The sequence below is a fragment of the Oryza glaberrima genome, chromosome 9 (assembly GCF_000147395.1).
Source record: "Oryza glaberrima chromosome 9, OglaRS2, whole genome shotgun sequence".
In the NCBI taxonomy this organism is placed as follows: Eukaryota; Viridiplantae; Streptophyta; class Magnoliopsida; order Poales; family Poaceae; genus Oryza; species Oryza glaberrima.
In genome coordinates this window covers 19,457,770-19,478,644 of record NC_068334.1, presented here as the reverse complement: position 1 = coordinate 19,478,644, position 20,875 = coordinate 19,457,770, and the positions used below count along the sequence as shown (strand labels likewise).

Below are 20,875 nucleotides of genomic sequence, written 5' to 3'. Positions count from 1 at the left end.
CAGGACTACACTACACTACCAAATCAATCTCCGATCAAATGGTATGATATATATATATATTTGGGCTGACTAATCCCACGCGCCTCTTACATTTGCTTGAAATTAACAATGGCGGCTCGCATGTTCTGTGATCTGTGCCACTCTGTATTGTCCCGTACTGTAGCGTAGTACGTGTGAGTGAGCGAATGTGTGTGTTCGATTCTCATCCCCTCACCTGCTCGGGAATCTTGATCTACATGGATGCACACATCCTTTTCCTCTCTTCACTTTCTTTCTTTCTTGAACCTATCTAGTTTTTTTTTTTGTAGCATTCATCGATCCACCATTGGAAGAAAGCATAAAGATTCATTGATCCATCCATTGGAAGAAATCATAAAGGCGAAAACTGAAGCGGCCATTGGATCCATCAAATGAACGAACTCTATAAGCTTTTTAACCTTTTTTTCATCTCGGCGTGTTGCTGGATTACATGATGTGGTGTTGTGATAACAACATCGAAGTCGAGTAAGACTTGGAGGGGAAAAAAAGAGAGAGAGAGAGAGAATTTTCGCATGCTGATGGCTGGATGGAGAGGAGACTGCCTGGGGTTTTGATCTACAGAAAGCTATGTACACATCACTGTTGGTTTGATCATCTTCTCTGCTATGTTTGCTCTGATCCGATCTAGTACAGGTTTGATCCGTCCTCGCGGCGAATTGAAATTCTGATCGTGGCATGCATGATCTGTGGCGATCGATGGATCATCCATGAGTAGCCTAGTAGTAACAGTGTGGATGCTCACTCGCTCTCGAATTCCCACCATGGCGTGCTGCTGCAGGTCTGCTCCGTGGACGACGGCCAGCTCGAGTGGAAGTTGAAGGACTGGTGGTCGGCGGCCGGCTCGGAGGACGTGAAGCCGGCACCGGCGTGCGGCGGCGGCGGATGATGCTGCGACGATGGCCGGAGGAAGAGCCCCGCGTCGACGTCGTCGCTGCCGAAGTGGGGCATCAACTTGGCCGTCGTCGTCGTCGTCGTCCCGCCACCCTCGGCCGACGAGTAGAGCGTGGCGGCGCCGCCCGCGCCGACGAACTCCTCCTTCATGCCGGCGACGCCGCCCGACCGCGCGTCATCCCCGGCATTATCGCCGTACTTCCCCCGTGGCTCCTGCAGCATCTCCGCCAGCTTCTCCAGCTGCAAGAACGCACCGATCACGCGTCAGAATCGATGCAAAAAGCAAGCAAGAAAGAAAGCGATCAAGAATCGATGAGGACGACGATGTGCGTGCCTGCTTGATGAGGGCGAGCTTCTCCTTCTTGAGGGACTCGTAGCTGCAGAGGAGGGCGTCGTAGTCGTCGCGGAGGGCGGAGTACTCGCGCTCGAGCTGCTTGGACTTCCACCGCGCGCGCTTGTTCTGGAACCAGATGGCGACCTGGCGAGGCTGCAGGCCGAGCTCCCTGGCAAGCTGCAGCTTCTGCCTCGGCTCCAGCTTGGTCTGCGTCGCGAACATGGACTCCAGCGACTTGATCTGCTCCTCGCTGAACCGCTTCTTCCTGTCCGCCGCGCCGCCGCCGCCGCCGCCCTTCCCGCCCTTCCCTCCAACGTCCATCATCATCCACTCGCTGTCCTCCTCCCCATCCATGGCGCCCGATCGAGCTCTGATGATCGATGGACGAAAACCGTGTGATATGGAGGAAGAAGAAGAGGAAATGGTGGAGTGTGTGGATGGATGGAGGGGGAGTAGCAAGAGAGTAGTTTAATCGTGGCGATGGCGAGGGGGTGGCCAATGGAGCGCGGTGGCGTGCGTGCGTGCGTGGCTGGCCCTCTCGCTCTCGGCCTCACTGTCTCCCCCCTTCTCTCTCGATCGCGCTGTAGCTATAGCTCTGGAGGCTGTGGCTAGCTGCGCGCTCTCGCTCGCTCGGCGTCGCTGTCGCGGGGGCAGGGAGGGAGCGCGCGGTGGGAGACGGCTCGATCGGCTACACATATACTTCACGTAGAATAGTACGTATACGCATGCGGGATTCGCGTCGATCGATCGGCCGCGCCGCGGTTGGTACGGTGGAGTTGCGTTGCGTTGCGCTCGACCGCGCGCGCGGGCGGGTGATGGGAAAACGGTCGTGGGGCGCGTAGCGGAGGGAGCCGGGAGATTGGCTTGGCTGGCTGGATGGATGGATGGTTTTGGGTTGGTGCGTGGTGGTTGGTTGGGGGAAACGTGTCGGGAGTGCAGTGGGCGTCGTGGAGCGCCTCCCCATGCGCCTAGCTAGCTAGCTATAGCTGGTGCACCGCGTGGCCGTGGTGGCGCGAGGCGGGCGGGAGGCGTCGTGGAGCGGCCATGCAATGCAACGCATCGGGTGTGTGTTGGCATGGCGGCGGCCGGGGCCGCGCGCTAGCTCGGTTGGCGGGCGGCCGCGCGGTTCGTGCGGTGGGACATGGCCGTGGAGCGCCGCGCGCGTTCCGATCGATCGAGCACCAAATTGGCGTGGCCCTTGCGGTGCGAGGGCGGCGTCGCGAATTCGGTCGCGTCAACTCATTGCTTTGCTTCTCTGTTGCTCAGGACGGTAGTTTACCAGCAGCTACTAGCTAGGGGATGTGTTTTTAGAGGGAAGTAAAATTCAGGATGCACATGAACACACACCACACATACACCACAAGTCCACGCCACACGCACACACGTTTGCGTATCCCTAACACATGCTAAGAATGAAATTGGAGGCAGTACACTTCACTACACAGGAAACGTGCAGTACCAGTGAACGCCCACGTGTATGTGTACCCTTATACCTAACCGGAACCAACCGAAGTCAGTCTCGGGAAAAAAAAGGGAAAACAAAACCTCCCCAGGAGAGCACGAGTCATCGAACGTAGGGTTCGAACGCTCGCAGGTAGTGTGCCCACCGGCGACACTAACCACCTGAGCAAACACTCAGGCTCACTAGCTAGGGGATGTTTGCTTGCTAACTTGTCACAATCTGCTGCGTCTAAAGTTAAACTAATTTAAATACTCTTTTTTTTCAATTACCTATCTTTTTAGCTTTGTCCTAAGTAAAAGATGTTATCTTTTTTACTATCAATCTTTAAAAAAATTATATAGCTTAACAACATATGAATTGTAATATTATTTATGAAAATACTTGTTATGATGAAAAAAGATAAATATTGTAATGTTAAATCATATTAATATCTAAATATTGATAGTCAAAGATATAAATATTTTAACTTCAAACAAAATTTGGATGATAAGTGATTTGAAACATTAGCTGTTTGGTTAGCCATATTTGTAGGAAAATTCACTTCCAACAAATTACTAGGCATCAATAACTTACAAAACTGATGCATATGTGTGCGTTTTTCTTTTCTCGGCTGTCTTCGGGCTACTGGAGTTAGTTTCTTCATCTTTGGTGAAGTTATACATATTTCTACTACTCATCTGCTCAATATAACATAAGCATTTGCTGGCTTATGTTAAAAAAGAAACAAGATTCTGTTAGACTTGTTAAGAACTCTGAACACCAAACCTTGAGTAAGTTTGTCTACTTCTGTCAGCAAATTGCGACAACCTGCCTGGCAACCAAATATACCCTCAAGTACTACCTGGCACAGTACCAAACTTAATTAGCCCTTGATCCTTGTACGTTCCGTGCAGTAATCATCCCTGTACTCTGGAAAATCATCTTTGTGTGTAATCAACATCAAATACTCTGTTGACTGACACTATGTTATGTGGACACGGTGCCCACGTGGAGCATTAATTTTCAGTTTATTGATGTGTAATTTGTAAACACAGGTACCTTATCCCTGACATAAAAAAAGACAGGTAGAGTGAGCAGGTGGATTAGGCTGCTCTCTCACTCTTCCAGTGTTACTATTGAATTGGAAATTCAGTGAAAGATAGCCACATTTGCTGTTAGTCTCGCACATGTCACCAGGTGTCCTTTCCCAGCGATGCCGCTGGCGAGTTTTGTTTGGGCAGCGTGTGATCGCTAAGCAGAAAAGTTTGACGACGCACTTGGGTTTGGTCCTTTTAGATCCACTAACCAAAGCTGGACTGTTTGCTGATTAGTGATTTGCTGGTTTGATGCTTTTCCAGTTCCTATCTTATCAGTTATCGGCGCCACACTCCAAATTTCGTGTCTTGGCAAGTTACTTATCGTTGACTGAACATGTGTTTTTGCCTTTTGTTTTTTATGGACCAGCCGCAATGAAGGTTTCCTTTAGGTGTCATGTTCTTCTCATATAGTTGAGTTTTCTGCCGTGTTTAATCTTATTTTGCTCTCATTTTGGACAGCTAAGAAAAGGAAATGCCTCCTTTTCTGCCCTTTTTTACAAGGTTATGTTTGAGAAGCTAGAGATTCTGAAAACAATAACTCCTTCCGTCCCAAAATATAAAGAGTTTTAGAGTTGGATACGGTTATTTAGAAAGTAAGTAAAATTAAATGGTTGGAGATTGTGATTGGTTGATAATAGGTAGGTGGGTAAATTAAATAGTGGAATGTTGTTATTGGTTGAGAGGGGAATATCGGTGCAGAATTTGTTATATTTCAGGACAAATTCAAAAGGCTAAAATTGTTATATTTTGGAACGGGGAATAATAAAAAGCCAGCTAGTAAGAATCTAAAAGGTTGTGTTTCCCGGTTTCTTATCACTAGCCTGTTTCTTTGGATTTTGTAGTTAGTATTGATTTAGGATTTAGGTAATAATCTGAACTATTTGGGAAGCTTAAGATTTTGGATAAGCTGCAGTAGCTAAAAACTTTTCATACACAACCGAAATAACATATGTCTCATCCATGTCATTTTCGAGCATTTGTGCAAGCAAGAAAAGGTTTACTTAACATGTTTCTCATCCTCGAAAATTTGACAAGAGAAGAAGCGACAGTGGTAAATTTCGTGATGGTATGAGTACATTGATCAGGGTAAAAAAACCTAATGGTTAGAATTTCACACATGCAGGACGAATTCAGAACGAAAATTACCGAGGTCTTTTACCTGTCATAACATAACATGTATAAAACAGTTAATTTTTAACTAATAATATAGTTAATATAGACTAAAACATCTAAATATTAAAATTCTACCCGGGGTCATTACCCGGGTAGTATAGTGTAGGAACGCCCCTGCACACATGCATATATATTTTCAATCAAAACTTTGTGAGATATGGAGGTTAGAAATTTACTGCTAGTCTTCATTTATTATATATGGTAAAGTGCGCACACTCATGGGTGCTTGCATGTATAGTGGTATGTATATGCATCTTAGTGTAATTTTTTTTTAAACGAATAGTATAAGATGGTGCAATGTTTTATATCGATATAGTATAATTTTTTTTTGAAAACTACATCCTTGAGAGATTGTTAACAGGAAAAAGAAAAGAAAAACCACCAATTTGTGGTGACAATGCGAGATGGACACTGCCAAACCTATAACACAGCCGCCACTAAACCGTCCACCAACGCCTCCAAACAACTATCTTATAAAGAGAGCGAGAGAGAAAGATCACATCTGGGGAGAGCAAGAGAGAAGAAGATCCACTCATCCTTTGTATAGACCAGCCGCATCCAAAATCATCGATCCAACTATCTTATGGCGAAGAGGCAATAACAAACCTCCTAAGCGACACTTATAAGAAGGACACGACGCGATAACACCACCGTCGCACGTGCAGGTAATCTGAACGAGGTTATAACTTGACAAGAACACATGTTTGAAAATGCGACGAGAACTACTTGTTATTAATATTACATTGTTAGAAATCGCTTACTAAAATGGCAAAAAAAATTAAAAGTAAAAGAAACTAAATTTCGAAAATTTAGTACTACCTCTTACAAGAATATAAGGGTTTTTATGTTAGACACGGATATCAATAAATATGTGAAATTAAATAGAAAGAGTTTGTGGTTTGCTGATGGAAGGAGGTGGACGAAGAACTTAAATGGTAGAAAATTATAATTGGTTGAGAAGAAAAATATAGGTTGTGTCGGTGATATGGGCACGGGGGTCCCCGGTCTAGGGGGAAAGAAATCCCTTTTCGTATGGCACGTAGGGTGGGCCTAGTTCCCCCGAGTGAGTCGCGCCCTCGGAAAAGGAGCGGCCACCCCCTCCCCCCTCTCGGACTCAGGGGTGCCCTGTCACACCCCTCGGGCCCGAGGGGTTGGATCGCCCCGAAGCCCTCGCTCGGCTGCCACGTGGCGGCTGCGTGAGGGCTTGAGCAAGCGGGAGTACCGTCCGCCAGGCGCATTTATGGGCAGCGCCCTAACCGCCCTCGTCGCATTTAATGCGGCGTGGCAGGTCGTGCTCCGCACGCCGATAGACGTGCGCCTGGTGACCACTTTTTGACCGGTCTGTGACCCGACGACGGATGGATGGGACAGGCGGCACGCATCCATGTCCCGTTTCGTGTCAGGCGGCGTGGGGGCTGGTATGCCCCGTCCCATCATGCGCAGGGGAAGGACATGCAGGTCGCCACCTCCCACGCGTGTGTGCCTACGAAGTCGCCAAATATTTAATAGGGAATGACAGGGGATGTCTCCCGTGTCAGACGAAAAGCTTCGGTGGGAGCCACCTAAGAGCGGCCGCGTGGATCGCTTCCGGCCCAAGGCATGAGATGCTTGTTAATATAGGCAATGTGGGCCCATTTCCTGTGAGGAGAGCGTAGGGGCGATGCATATGGTAAAAAGGACCGTACCCAACGAGTAAAGGGACGTCTCTTAGAAAACCGGATTCTGGGAAGAGGCCGGCCAAGCCCTAGCTAGCACTCCCAGGATCTGAAGTCTTTGTAACCACACGAAGATCATCATATAAACAGGAGTACGGTATTACGCTCCGTAGCGGCTCGAACCTGTATAATCCCTCTCTCTCTCGCTCTCTCGCCTTCCGCCTCGCAAGCTTGACAACCACCGACTCACTTCGCTCGCACGAGAACACGCTCTTCAGTATTGCACCCAGTCCCCCGGCTAAACTCACAAAGGGGATCTCACGGCCTCCCGCTAGAGAGGGTCACCCCTCGACAGGTTGAAAAGTTATTATATTTTAAGGTAGATTTTAAATGCTATAAGTTGTTATATTTTAGGACGGAGTAGCAACATTCATTAAGTTTCATTGGTTTTTTATTCTGCTAAAAAAAGTTGAGTTAATCCCTTGTGTACCCATGAAAACTTGCCCAATCTCTTCTATACCCTCCAATTTTACACGATCTCCTCTGTACCCCCGAATTTTCACTTTGATCCCTTCCATGCCCCTCCCGTTAGGTTTTCTTCATTTTGCAGTTATGTGTGGTTGTAAATGTCCATAATGCCCTTGTAGATGGAGGAGCAACATCAGGTAGATTGGAAAAGAACTAGAATATGTTGACCGCACATAATATGTATTTTATGAGACTAATAATGAGTTTAAAACTTTTATTATGGTATTGGAAAAAAATGCAATCTATCGAACGATTTGTTTTTTAAAAAATAATAGGTTGGAAAATCAAAGTGACATTAGTTTGCTCTGTAAAAAAAATTGGTACACTCAACAGGAATGTGGACAAAGGAGAAAATCTGTGAAACAAAATAATCTGGATCAATAAGAGCATCATAGATCATCAATCAAAATAGTAGCAACCATACAGAGCACTTCATATCAATTTTATTTTCATCATCTATACAGAGCACTTCATATCAATTTCATTTTCATCATCCATACAGAACAGCTCATATGATGCACATACCACAATTTCATTTCCATACCCAATAGTGCAGGAACCAAACCAACTTTCCACTTCATACACAAATGTTGCAAATGACAGATCAAATATGTTAAACACTTTGTAAGGCATCACAACAGCAAACAACAATGAAAATTGCAAGAAGAAGAAATGAAAATTGCTGCTACTCCTACCAGTAGAGCCGCGCTAGGTGGCGCAGCGACGAGAGGGTATCGGACTTTGGCCGCACGACAGGAGGACGGTGGCCAGCGGTGCCTGCGACAGGAGGCCGGCGGCGCGCCACCGCGTGACGGGAGGGCGGGGCCGGCGGCGCCCCAGCGCACACGGGAGGGCAGGAGCCGGCGGCGCCCCACCGCGCGACGGGAGGACGGCGGTCGGCGGCACCCCATCGCACATGGGAGGGCGGGAGCCGGTGGCGCCCCACCGCGCGACGGGAGGACGGCGGCCGGCGGCGCGCGCGACAGGAGGGTGGCGGCCAGCGGCGCCCGCACACAGGAGGGCGGGAGCCGGCGGCGCCCCACCGCGCGACGAGAGGGCGGCGGCCGGCGGCGCCCCACCGCGCGACGGGAAGGCGGGAGCCGGCGGTGCCCCACCGCGCGACGGGAGGGTGGCAGCCGGTGGCACAGCTGCGCGATTGGAGACTGGCGGCGTGCGGAGAATGGGGGGAAAATAGAAGGGGATTCGATCTGTTTACCTAGGGTTGACTGGCAGGGGCATTTTGGTATTTTTTGAAAATACTGACAATGTAACTCACAGGTCACGCTACAGATCAAACGGAAACCTAACGGGATGGGTATGGAGGGGATCAAAGCGAAAGTTCGGGGGTACATAGAAGATCGAGTAAAATTAAAGGGTATAGAAGAGATTAGGTAAGTTTTTATGGGTATACAAGGGATTTTCTCAAAAAAGTTTCATCGGTTATCTTATCTTTTCCATATACGCTTGATTATCATAGATATCGATGAAACTGTTAGAAAAATAGGAATCGGTTTTTGACTCCCGATCGCATCTTGTAACCTAGTCGACCGAACTTTGTAAGATCTCCGCTGCTAAGATTTTCTAATACTCCGTACTAACCAATATTGTACTATATACAAATCTCCCTTTTACGTTGCGAACGGCGACGACAATCGAACGAGAGGCGAGGAATCGGCCAGCAACGCGAGAGCTCGACCGCGTCGATCGAGCTGTGTATTCCCTTCGTAGTAAAAAAAAAAATAAAGGTAAGCCCTGCATTTCCGTGTCTAATGTTTGACTGTCCATTTTATATAAATTTTTTTTATAATTAGTATTTTCATTGTTGTTAGATGATAAAACATAATTAATACTTTATGCGTGACTTGTCTTTTTAATTTTTTTCATGATTTTTTTAAATAAGATGGATGGTTAAATATTATACACGGAAACTCAAGGTTTGTCTTCTTTCTTTCTTTTTTTTTTTTTTACTACGGAGGGAGTTTGGTCGTTGGGAGGAGGTCGAGCCGTGCGCGGATGGTCCACGTAGGACGGGGAATCTGACAAATTGCCGCGGCGGCACTGTGGCGCCATCTCGTCAGCCGTCCCCGTCCACAGTGCGTGGATTTGGCCATTAGCCCCGCCCCATCCATCGCCATTCCATGTTGCCGTTGCCGTCGCCGTCCACCTTTCTCTACCCCATTGGTCAGGTCACCCCCCATGCCGCCCTGCTGCTGCCAACCTTCCCTAGCTCCTTCTACAGCTTTGTGACCTTCTTGTATACTGCTTCTATCCCTCGACCCTCCATGCAGAATTGCTGGCAACTGCGGCCGCTTACACGGTTACACCCTCCGTCGCATATATAAAATACTAAATTCTAATGTAGGTAGGTAGGAATGTAAGCGGGCCGATCCGTGAACCTACATATATGTTAAATAAAGGGTAATCTGCAGGTTTTCACGTCATGGCTCGGCTTGCCGCGTCGTAGAGATGCAAGTAGATCAACCCATAAACTCATTTACAGGCCAAATTAGTAGTTAACCCGCGAATCAACCCACAGGTTACTCATAAATTTTGTCTATAAGCAGGTTCGCGGGTTGGCCCGCTTGCAACCCTAAATGTAGTCTATATTTAGATTTATGGTGTTTTTAAGATGAAAGAAGTAACAGTGTTGCGAGGCTCTTTACCATATCCCAACACGTATCCTAGTATCTTATCATATCTTATCAAGCTGAATGATACCAATCTTTACCGCATATCCTAACCAATCCTACTGCATAATAGTCATTAGTGCACTGTAAAACGAGAAAATCATTGTTGAATAATTAATTGACTTTTAATTACTTTAAACTTAAAAAATATTTGTCTAGAGTTTTCGCACAAATACACCATTTAATTTTTTAAAAAAATGTGCTAATGTAAATTGAGATAAAATCTACTTTTTGTTAAAAAAAACCAACCTAGTACTGAACGTTTTGACTTTGATCAAAGTCAAACTACTTCAAGTTTAACTAGGTTTATAGACAAATATTGTAATATTTATAATACCAAATTAGTTTTATTAAATCAATAATTGAATATATATTCATAATAAATTTGTCTTGGGTTGAAAATGTTATTATTTTTTTCTACAAACCTAAGTCAAACTTGAAACAGTTTGACTCTGAAAAGTCAAAACATCTTATAACCTGAAACGGAGGTAATAAATCCGAATAGGAGCCTGTCAAAATTCGTTATACTAAAAAATGTTCAAATGTTCAGTAATAAAGTTTGTTTTTTATGGGACGGATGGAGCATTTGTTAATCGAAAAGCTAACGGACCTAAGAATTCTATAGTTATACTAGCCACAGTGCCAATGCTGCCTACCAAGTCTGTCAGTATCTTGACACTAATCATAATATATCTTACGATACATGGTATCCTGTCACGCCAAAGTGATACCGATCTTACCAATATCCTAGCTACAGTGCAGTGCTGCGTACTGCAGTGTCGCGGACGGCCGGCCGGCCGGAGTTGCGTGCACGGTCACGCTACGACGGCACGGCCACCTGCTACGACCGGCGTCGTGTACGTACGTCGTGGTGGTGGCCACCGCCGGTGAGCCCTACGCTCCATGCCGACCCAACTAGTAGATACAGTACTGGCATCCAATGTTCATCTCTGTCATCGCCTTTTTCTCCTCCGTGTGTATATATATATGCACCACTACAGTGATCTCAGTCTTTTTCTTCCCCTCTCCATCACTATGTTCTTGAGACCGATACAGTGTAACAGTGATCTCTCTTTGTGGCGGTACATTGCGATGCGATGGTGGTTGAATGTTCTAAATATAAAGATAAAGGTTAAGTGTTTCACGTAAAACAAAGCGGCAATAACATGTAATTAATTAAATTTTAATTATTACAAAGTTAAAAAATAAATTAATCTGATATTTTAGAACAACTTTCATATAGAAAGTTTTCGTACAAAACACATCATTTAACAGTTTGAAAAACGTGTCACAAATATTTAAAAATTTATCCAATAAATTTTGTTGGAGAAAAGAACAGGGTCGCATCCGTGTCGTGAATGCAGAGATGCTTGGCATTGGCATGCAGTACATGTGTATGTGCAGAGAAAAAGCTTGGAGTTAGCAGAAGTGGAATGGACATGGTTTCTCGGACCAGTGACATGTCCAGGAATGAACAGGAGGCGTCAACGCCGGCCTATTCGATCTCGACCTCTCCTATCCTGCAGGTCGGACGGATCGATGACGACGATTGATCCCATGTTTGACTCATCTGGACTCATCCGATGTAGAGGATATCTCAGGAATTCAAGATGTACTCCGTATATGGAGAGCCCAAATGAAATCGACATCTTTTTATCTTGATTTTCCTCTCATCTTTAAGTTCAAAAACAAAAAGAAAATGCCCTTGCACTGTTGCACAGCAGTTAAGTCTCGTACTCTGAAATAGGTGAAGAAGTTACTATATTCAAATTAAATTTTACTCCCTACAATCCAAAATATATAGAACAACAACTCTTAATCTAGAAACCAGGAAACAATCATTATCATCTCCTAAGTTAAATCATCTTGATAAATATAATACTGCATCCAACAAAATTAGAGATGTTGAAGATTGAGGATTTAAAAAATAATAATTTGGTGGTGAGAAGATACTAATTAATTGCATGTATGCACATCTTATATTATGAAATATATGAAAAAAAAATAGTTGTGTTTTACATTATGAAATGGAGGGAGTAAATATTAGAAGTTATTATATTTTAGGATGGAGAAAGCACAGAGTATTTGTATTTGGTTCCCAGTCATACTTTATCACCATTGAGGGCTCCTCTGACGTAAAGTCAGAAGGACATGGTCACCGACGTATGGGCCGGCCCCACCTATCAGGGACCCATGTCCCTCTGACTTTACGTAAGAGGAGCTCCGTCCATTTGTCAATAAATATTGTTACACTTGTTTAAGTTGAGACAATTAAATTTTTGGTCGTACCTTAGCAAGTCTAAGTGAATCTTACCATACTTTTTTAAGTTGACCTAATATATTAAAAAAAATCTTGTCACAACTATAGCTACAACTAAACAACTGCCAATGTGATTAAACTTTCCTAATACTAGATGCAACAAAATGTGACTGATAACCACAAACACCCCCTTACATTGGCCCTCAGGTGACAATGGTGACGTTGAAATATCGAGCAGAATTTATGCGGTGTCAGGCTTGACCGGTGGTGGTGTGTGCTGCTGTTAGTCAATTCGCATGAAGCTTTTCTTTTCTTTGCTACGAGAAATGGTGTTACAAAAAGGAGTACGAACAATGAAATTATGAGGAATGAAGACTGATCGTACGTACGGCGTAATCTTTCCATTGTGGTCGCTGGCCTGTCATGGTCAGGAGCTGTTCATCGATCTATGATCCATACCTGACGGCAACCATCTTGGTTCGTCACTCGTCAGTAATACACCTCCATAATCCATTGACAAAACCAGACAGATTGTTATTAGTTTTATTTATGTAATGTCTAAACTTCACTCGAGTAAGTACTTGAACAGGATTGGTCGGATTCTTGGTCAGAACCAGGCTAATCCACAGGCGTGTTAAATTTCCATGCGGATAACCTGGGATCCTAGCATGTAATTATTGCAAATCTAAGCAACAAAACAGTGTGTGGACATGTGGTGATGACTGCTAACAGTAGTACACAGCCAAATATGTAATCAGAAGCTTTGACACAGCATGATCTATAAATTGTAAATTAAGACTTGGTTCTAAACATTAAGTTGTCAACTTCACAAAGAAAATTGCAGTAGAATTTACTAGTACTATCAACAACTTGCCAACATGTCAGAGTAGCCCAAATTGTGCATTCAAGATGTTAATCTTCACTGCACCGAATTTGTTACCGACAACTTCAGCGTGAAATGTGAATGTCAAATGACATGGACTGATAACAACAGCACATAAAAAGTAACACATAGACTAGTGCCAATTATCATCCGGGCTCTGCCACTCCAGTACCTTGTCCATGTTAGCATCAAACCCATATAGGTACCAAGTAGAGTTTTGGAAGGAAAAACGGGTTCGAGTATGATTTACTATTTCTTACATAATAAACATGCAGAATCAACAGGTTCTCCGACAGCAGGGAATAGATCTACATAGGGGTAACGTTGTAACTAGAGATGGAAGCAAACACAATTGTGATCTATATAAAGTGCAGCCAGTCTGTGTTACCCATTAGAAATTAAAAAAGAGAGAAAGGAGAAGGGGGGGGGGGGGGGGGGGGGTATTCCATTAGTATTCTTAATTGCTATTGAACTGAAAATCTGAACTTATAAACATAATTTAATTTCTTCAAAATCTCCATACCATGTATATCTTATAGATGTAAAGACACTAATATGTGTGTTGATTCTTCATTATGCTTTAGATCTATTAGCTCTTATTCTTGTACAAACACAATTGTGATGAGGATTTGTTGAAAAGGAACACTGTTACAGTAATTAGTATACATTATGATGTCTCAAATAACAATAAAGAAAAGCATAAAGGAACACTTGCTAATATGAGCATATATCTGCATATGTAAGCTGTTGCATGCACAAAAGTTGATCTACCAAAAGACCAGAACAAATTACCCTTCTGGAACTCTTCCCTATTTCCCTATCTAGCACTGAAAAAGGAGACTAAAAAATTTGTTTATCTCGCAGCATAGCTTAAACTAACATTAGAGTGTCAGCTTGTCGCTACAAAGTTTCACCACGTGAAACGTGCAAAGCAAGCCATTGGTACACATCACATAGCATTATTCTTTTTTTGTCTATTTTGCAATGGCAACAGATATCGCTAAGCAAAGAGGAATGTCATGGAATTCTAGAGCTTTGTACTGCCAGAGTCACTAAATTCAAGCATGATGTGAGAGCTGAGTATAAAGTGTCGGGGTCCTATCTCCAGCTAGAAACGTGCAACAAAATAATATACAGACAATCAAGTAAGTAGTATTAATAAACAGTAAGGTTGTCTCTTTAGCCCGACATGAATGTCAAGACAAGTTATCACCAATTACCAATATAGCGGAGCGTAAGCTCATGCACTAGAAGATGATGGTATATTAAACACCAGTCAACATATTTTATCATTATGAAATCCACCAATCTCAACACAGGGCAAGCTTCAAGTCTAATCTATCAGGAATGCATTAGGAATATCAAGATGCGATGTGCAGAATAACCTAAGATCAGAAGTTTGATACAATCCAGTTATGAATAAATATCAATGCACGGAAATGTTGGCTTCGGCCAAAACATTTTTTTTATCACCATGAATCCACACATATTAATCCAGTTATGACGATAACAAAGAAACAAAGACTTATACTAGTGATTCGAGTGCCTGGCTGCTCGCTACTACTCGGACCTATTTCAGTTTACAACATAAATTGATCAAAGTACCAGGCATCATTTTCTTAAAAGAAAATATAATTCACTGAATATATGCTAATCAACTGCCAAACGAAACAAAACAAGGCTAATTAGCTAAGTCGTTTGTTACCCATCCATTTTGTGTTCGTATTAACAACCGTGGATCACATTATCAGCAACTGCACAAAACAATCAATCCAAAACCGTAAATTCCATTTCCAATTATCATAAACTGCGTATTATCACCATCCAGATGACACCCAACAAAAGGACACTGGACAAACAAACATGGTGATGATATTTTCGTCCATATGGACTGCATTCTACAATGTTGCGATATGGCAGCTTGATTCGACAATACATATCTGACACAGCCAATATGAGGAACTAAAAAAACGATGCGTGCCCACGCAAGCGTGGGCGCAGGCGCAAGAGTTGGACAAGAGTACCAAATCGAAAAAGGGAAAGGAAAACCCTAGGTAGCCTCACGAACCGACGGGGGGGAGCTCGCGCTGGGCTTTGGCTCAGATGAGCTTGAAGGGGAGCGGCCACGGGGTGGAGCGGGGCACCTCGACGCGGTCCTTGATGCGCTCGATCTTCTTCTCCCGCTTCGGCCGCGCGTTGCCGTAGGAGCCCTTGAACCGCTTCCCGCGCTTGGTCTTCTTGTCCCCGCGCCCGCAGGTCACCGCCTCCGCCTCCGCCGAGATCACCGGAGTTCGCGCCGGCACGAGGCGTCGCACGAACGCCGCCGCCGCCGCCAGCCGCATCGCCATGCCACCGAGCTCGCCGCCGCCGCCGCCTTTGGATCGCAGAGATGGGGGAGGGGACAAGAGAAGCGAAGTGAGAGGGACGAAGGGTTTTTGGGCCCACGTCGAGTTAAGCAAAGGCCCACTTGTCCGTGTCCTCTCGGCCCAGTCGAATCTGATAGGCCATTGGCCCAATATGAATTGGCTTGTTCTGTGAGACGTTGGATCTCGGATGTGCGGCTCAGATCGGGTCAAAGAACGTACGGTCGGAATTTTTTCATAAGGCCCTTGTAATATTAAATTTTGTCTTTTTATACCCTCCAGTTTTGGATCGCTACTATCTGTACTGTCCGATCTAATATTGTGCGGATCAGATTGGGCTTGGGAATAGGAAGCGTCGTGGCTGCATTATTTTCACTAGGACCCTCCTATTACTTAGAATTAACAGTTAGGTCCATGCGGCTGCCCGGCCCAATTATCATTTCGGCCCACACGTTAGTGAGAAGCTCGTTCCGGCCCAAGTCGTTGTTGCTGCCTCGCCGCCGAGCAGAAGCCGCGCCGCCGCCAGCGACGCGGTTCCGGCGGCGGCGTGCCACAACTTCGCCGGAGAGGAGCTCGACGCCGATTCTTTTCCACAACTCAGGAACTCACGCCAGAAGCAAAAAATCTGAATCACAATTCACATGCATAGATAGAACAGGGCAATCCATCAGTTCAATTCCGGCGGCAAAATCTCTCTCCTCTCCTTCCTGACATGCAGCATCGTCTCCTCCACTACGCATCCATCTACCACTGAGACATCATCATCAGTTCATCGCCATGGCCGGGCAAGAATTCAGTCTCGGGAGTAGACGCCGACCCAGCTGAAAGATCTGCGTGGCTTGAAACTGAAGCTCAGCCCGAACATCTCCCTGATGGCCTGCCCCTTCTCCAGGTGCTCGACCAGCTTCGCGACGAGGGCGGCGCTCTCCCTGACGTGATCCATCCCGGTCTGCGTCCAGATCCGCCGCGACAGCTGCAGCCTCCTCTGCTTGGTGCTCATGTCGATCCCCCACTTGCCGTACAGCCTCTCCTTCTCGGCCAGGTGCAGCTTCCTCACCATCTGCCTGTACAGCATGTCCCTCTCATGCCGAAGATTCCTCAAGCTGCAAAGACCACCAAGAATGTTGTTTGTCATGCTGCTCATCAAGACGGTGTTCAGAATACTTTCAGAGATGCGTCTCTGAACCTTGATGCGGTGGTAGCGTGGAGCTCGCCGTCTGCGATGAGGGAGTTCTTGATGAAGGAGAGTCGCCTGTGCTCTACCTCCATGTAGATGCTGTCCGTCTGATCGCCCTTGAAGAGGAGGAAGAAGTAGGTCCGGTGTACGATCGAGACGTTGCAGTCATGCCACAGCTCGATGATCTCCTGCTGCTTTCTCTCGAAATCGATGTGCCATTTCGAAAGGGAGACCGTGGCAACTTCTTTAGCAATTTTCGGCTGCATGAATCAATAGTAGACAGACAGTACACCAGAGTGAAATCGGCTTGACAAGAGAAATGTAAATGTTGCAGTCAATGGTTTTTATGGAGAGAGAATTCTCAAGAGAGATTTCCCATTTTTACTGTACCTGGTGTTGCTCTGAAGATTGGGGTGCATGGTTCATTTCTGTCTTCTGCTTCACTTCTGTGACGCAGCCGATGTCATTCACAGCAGTCTCTTCTTCAGCATTGCAGGTGCTCTTGTCTTCTTCAGCGTTGCCCGTGCTCTTGTCTGCGATCTCATCAGGACTCAGGCTTTTCCTCACCTTCTCTGGCCTTCTGGTAGAATATCTGAAGGTTTCGCACGACGGCGTCGTGCTCGCCGAGTCATCGAACCAGCTGTTCGGAATGACCATGAAGCTAGCTCTGCAGCTTCTACTCCTAGTAAGCGCACTGTCCCTGGAGCTAACCACACACCTCTTCAGGGCAAGAGATTCTTCAGTTTCAGGCTTCTCGAGATCAAATGACGGCTCAAAATCACACGCATATAGCTTGATGGCATTTTCTGCTGAATTTGACATGCTTTCGCTATGCTTTTGATCATCAGTGTGTGTCTTCTTTTCAGGTGTTTGGAAGAATTCTTGGCTTCTCCTGCTCCTGAGCTTGTTTGTCTCGATGCACTGCACTTCCTTGCAGTGCTCCTCAGGGGGCTCAGATTCAGCTCGATGAGCTACTCTCTGTGCTTCGTGTTCCTCTGTGTTGTCAGAAATTTGGCTGCTTGGTGGAAACGAGTGAGGTACTGACAGTTCATCCATTGTTTGATCTTGATAGTCAATGTCTTGAGTATCTGAAGATGAAAATGCACCTTCTGACACAATGCGCGGAATCGAGTCTGAAGACCGACTCTGTGAAGAACATCAGAGTAAGGCTAAATTAGTTGGATACTAAAACACTGTTGCGTTGTTAAATTTTTTTAGATAACACATTAGTGCATAAGAGAAAAGTACCCATCGCCTTGCTAAGTGATTGTTGATATCCCCGTCGCTCGCAACTTTGCGGAAATTATCAAGCTGAGATTGAACGGTGTCCTTTTGCTCCATCAGTTCCTTCAACTGTTCTTCCAGCTGAAAATTCACCCCCCAAAAAAAAAGAACTTAAGTACTTTTCTTGGGGACATTTGAAAGTGAAGAACTGTAAATTATCATCGATGTGAAGATCAAAACAGAAGGATCCAAGAGCAGTACACACATTCTTAATTAGTTCATCCTTTTCTCTGAGAATCTCTGCATGAGAAGTGCAAGAGGCTGATGCAGGAAACTTCAGCTCGTTCTCCAACCTAGCGATCTCTCTCTGAAGATGCTTCACCAGTGCCTTGTCTGACATAACCACGTTGACCTGTGCATTGGTGACGACATCTTTCGCGCAGTTAGCAAACAGAAGAGTGTTCCTCGACTGCTCGATGTGGCAGTGTGCCGGGCTCATCGTGCAGATGATTGCTGTTCTTGCATTGCCTCCCAGTGATGACTGCAGTATCCGGGTGAGCTTTGAATCTCTGTATGGGATATGGCCATTTCTCCCCTTGCTACACCACCAAGAAGTTGTTCAGAAATCAATTTAAATGAAATGAAGATGTCTTGTTTCAAAAGAAAGAGAGAGAAAAATGAACTTGTAGAATGATTTGAAAGACACAGAAGAGAATTCTGTGAACCTGAGTTGGCGAATGACCTTTCCTAGAGTAAGCAGGCTTCTGTTAATATGGCTGCCCTCCTTTAGCCTCATACCAGCCGATGCCGTCTGAGATGCACGCTCACTTCCTGCTAAATCAACAAAATTCTGTCCACAAGAAACTCAGATTCTATGGAAAAACATGTGCAAAATAATACAAAGCTTACAAGATGCAGGTATTTCATCAATACCACACAAGCAATAAGAGTGCTCGAGTTTCCTTTCCCCAAGAACTGCTTAGCTGAACTCTCAACCGTCTACAGTTAACAAAGCAGGTTAAGAACCGGTTTTTTTTTTTTTACAAAAAAAGTCTGTTGCAAACAATTTAGCTTGATATGAGCACAAACCAGCCTGAGTATTTGATGAGATCTGGAGCTTGCTTCATTCATAGCAGTTTCCCCAATCTGTCTTTGAGCTGTCACACAAGCAAAAAAAAATGATCACCAGACTGAAGAAACAAATGAGCTGCTACTCTTATTGCTATATCCAGGTTCACTGGGAAGAAAGAAAGAAAATTCATTTCCACACCTTCACACACAGCAAGGAGCTCCAGAAGATGGCCTTTGTCTCGCAGAGTCTCCTCGGTGAGTTTTTCTACAACTGTTCCTTTCTGTTTGCATTCAGAAAGAACAGCAAAATGTGATAAATTTTGCAGGATTTTTGTTGAAGGTAATCAGCAAACCATGTCAAGGAAAAAGGTAACCTCTGGATCATCAAGAAGCCTGAGAGGCGTTGCGTCAGAGCTCAGGAGGTCCCTGACAGCCTCGTTGTATATCTCCATTGCCGAGAACTTCAGGATGAACTCTCTCTCAGGATGCTGCAGAGCAGAGACTCGTAAATCAAAAACCGAACGCAATTATGCAAACAAAATCAACAGTAATTCAGTCAACGCGATTGATCACCTTCTCGATGTAGTCGTAGATGTCCGACATGCTGTACTCCGTGATGCCAACCATGGTGTAGGTCTTGCCGCTGCTCGTCTGCCCGTACGCGAATATGCTCGCTGCAGCAATGTCAGAGCAGATTCTCGCGAGTGAGTTCATCGCGACGAAGAAGACGACGAAGAGCTCGTCGTTGCAAACAAGTAATGGATTTATTCTCTTTTTTTTGGTTACCGTTGATTCCACTGAGCACTGACATGGCGACCTGCCTGGCGCCTTCGTCGTACACCTGCCTCGTGCCGCACTCATGGCTGAACACCCTGTCTGGAAACCACGGCGAGAAGGTGAGCGGGAGAGCGGTTTGCAATTGCATTCGGCGGCGGCGGCGGCGTACGAACCGTAGCTGTAGGAGGCGGGGAACATGGCGCGCTCGGGGACGGCGCCGCGGAACGTGAGCGTGGTCGGGCCGGCGCACTCCCAGTCGGAGCCATCGCCGCGCTCCGCCTCGCGCGCGTTCACCGGCCGCAGCCGCACCGACACCACGATCCGCTCCGGCCGCTCCTCCCCCGCCATCTCCGCCTCCTCCCCTTCCTGCACCACCAAGCACGTACGCCGTCGCGCTCATGTCATCATGATGAAAAAAAAATAGCAAAATGCCGGCCGGCGCGCGGCCGCCTCGCCGCCACCGATCCATCCATCCGTCGCCGGAGGTTGTCACGTACTAACGACGGCGAAGCTACATGCACCAACGACGACGACAACAACAAAAGAGAAAAGGTTTCCCTCCATGCGCGCGTGCATGGCTACCAAGCGAATTCGCGGCGAGAGAGAGAGAGAGAGAAATCGATCGATGAGGAGCTCGTTTACCTCTCACGCGGGGACGACGAAACGGTGGGGGAGAGGAGTCGAGGAGAGCTTGCCCGCCTCCGCGCGCGCGCGGGTGCCTCCTTCCTCTCCTCGAAAGAAGAAGAAGAAGAAGAGAGGGAGGAGGAAGAGGAGGAAGGGGACGACGGGACAATTCACAATGGGGCAGGTGAATTTCCCCTTTCGTTTTACTCGCTTTTTTTTACCGCGAAAAAGGCAGCAGAGTGGACGGCGGTTGGGGCTAACTCCCACGGGGCCCACCTGTCTGCCATGTGAAGCTCACGGAATGGTTAAAAAAAAGACTTGGTAAGAAAAGGAAAAGAAAAAGGAGAGACCGGACCAAAAATAACCGTTTTGACCGGTGACCGCGCCAGGAAGGCGATGGCCTTGATATGGAAGCGCCGCTCCGCCGCCGGCGGCGGCGGCCACCGGAGAGCAGCAGTAGAAACCACGGGAAGAGTACGATCTTTCTGGTTGGCAATGGCGATTGAGGGGGGCACACGAGACGAGAGCGCCATGAATGCTGTCCCTGTGGGGGCGAGCTAGGCTTTGCTTTGCTCCGGCAGATCGCTCGCCGTCCATGTCCATGAGTGACATTATTGCTTTTGCCATTGCTCTGATTCAGAGCCCGTCGCA

General features: G+C 46.2%; 3 protein-coding genes across 4 annotated transcripts; all 3 read right to left on the bottom strand.

Annotated features, from left to right (window-relative positions):
* Positions 1–397: 397 nt before the first annotated feature.
* Positions 398–1,924, bottom strand: LOC127784594 (homeobox-leucine zipper protein HOX6). The gene is made up of 2 exons (XM_052311927.1): positions 1,265–1,924; positions 398–1,170 (listed from the first exon to the last, which is right to left on the bottom strand). Exons 1-2 carry the CDS (start codon positions 1,616–1,618, stop codon positions 778–780), a joined length of 747 nt encoding a protein of 248 aa, XP_052167887.1. The 5' UTR covers positions 1,619–1,924; the 3' UTR covers positions 398–777.
* Positions 1,925–14,755: 12,831 nt separating this feature from the next.
* LOC127784147 (30S ribosomal protein S31, mitochondrial) lies at positions 14,756–15,418 on the bottom strand. Its single transcript, XM_052311342.1, has one exon. It carries the CDS (start codon positions 15,334–15,336, stop codon positions 15,088–15,090), a length of 249 nt encoding a protein of 82 aa, XP_052167302.1. The 5' UTR covers positions 15,337–15,418; the 3' UTR covers positions 14,756–15,087.
* Positions 15,419–15,975: 557 nt separating this feature from the next.
* LOC127784973 (kinesin-like protein KIN-7J) lies at positions 15,976–20,418 on the bottom strand. Of its 2 annotated transcripts, none has more exons than XM_052312401.1 (14): positions 20,243–20,418; positions 19,774–19,966; positions 19,610–19,699; positions 19,397–19,497; positions 19,198–19,311; positions 19,023–19,104; positions 18,842–18,909; positions 18,662–18,751; positions 18,478–18,602; positions 18,018–18,351; positions 17,777–17,893; positions 16,919–17,674; positions 16,538–16,788; positions 15,976–16,454 (listed from the first exon to the last, which is right to left on the bottom strand). In XM_052312401.1, the coding sequence occupies exons 2-14, from the start codon at positions 19,946–19,948 to the stop codon at positions 16,145–16,147; spliced, it is 2,613 nt and encodes an 870-aa protein (XP_052168361.1). In that variant the 5' UTR covers positions 19,949–19,966; positions 20,243–20,418; the 3' UTR covers positions 15,976–16,144. The 2 variants fall into 2 exon arrangements, with proteins under 2 accessions (XP_052168361.1, XP_052168363.1); XM_052312403.1 differs by having other exon boundaries at positions 18,686–18,751; positions 20,243–20,417.
* Positions 20,419–20,875: the final 457 nt, after the last annotated feature.

Coding starts and splice junctions, on each gene's coding strand:
- LOC127784594 (XM_052311927.1), bottom strand. CDS start 1,618: ATGGATGGGGAGGAGGACAGCGAGTGGATGATGATGGACGTTGGAGGG. Junction 1,171..1,264: donor AGCTCGCCCTCATCAAGCAG/GCACGCACATCG, acceptor GCGTTCTTGCAG/CTGGAGAAGCTGGCGGAGAT.
- LOC127784147 (XM_052311342.1), bottom strand. CDS start 15,336: ATGGCGATGCGGCTGGCGGCGGCGGCGGCGTTCGTGCGACGCCTCGTG.
- LOC127784973 (XM_052312401.1), bottom strand. CDS start 19,948: ATGGCGGGGGAGGAGCGGCCGGAGCGGATCGTGGTGTCGGTGCGGCTG. Junction 19,498..19,609: donor AGTGCTCAGTGGAATCAACG/GTAACCAAAAAA, acceptor ACATTGCTGCAG/CGAGCATATTCGCGTACGGG. Junction 16,455..16,537: donor CACGCTACCACCGCATCAAG/GTTCAGAGACGC, acceptor TGGTCTTTGCAG/CTTGAGGAATCTTCGGCATG.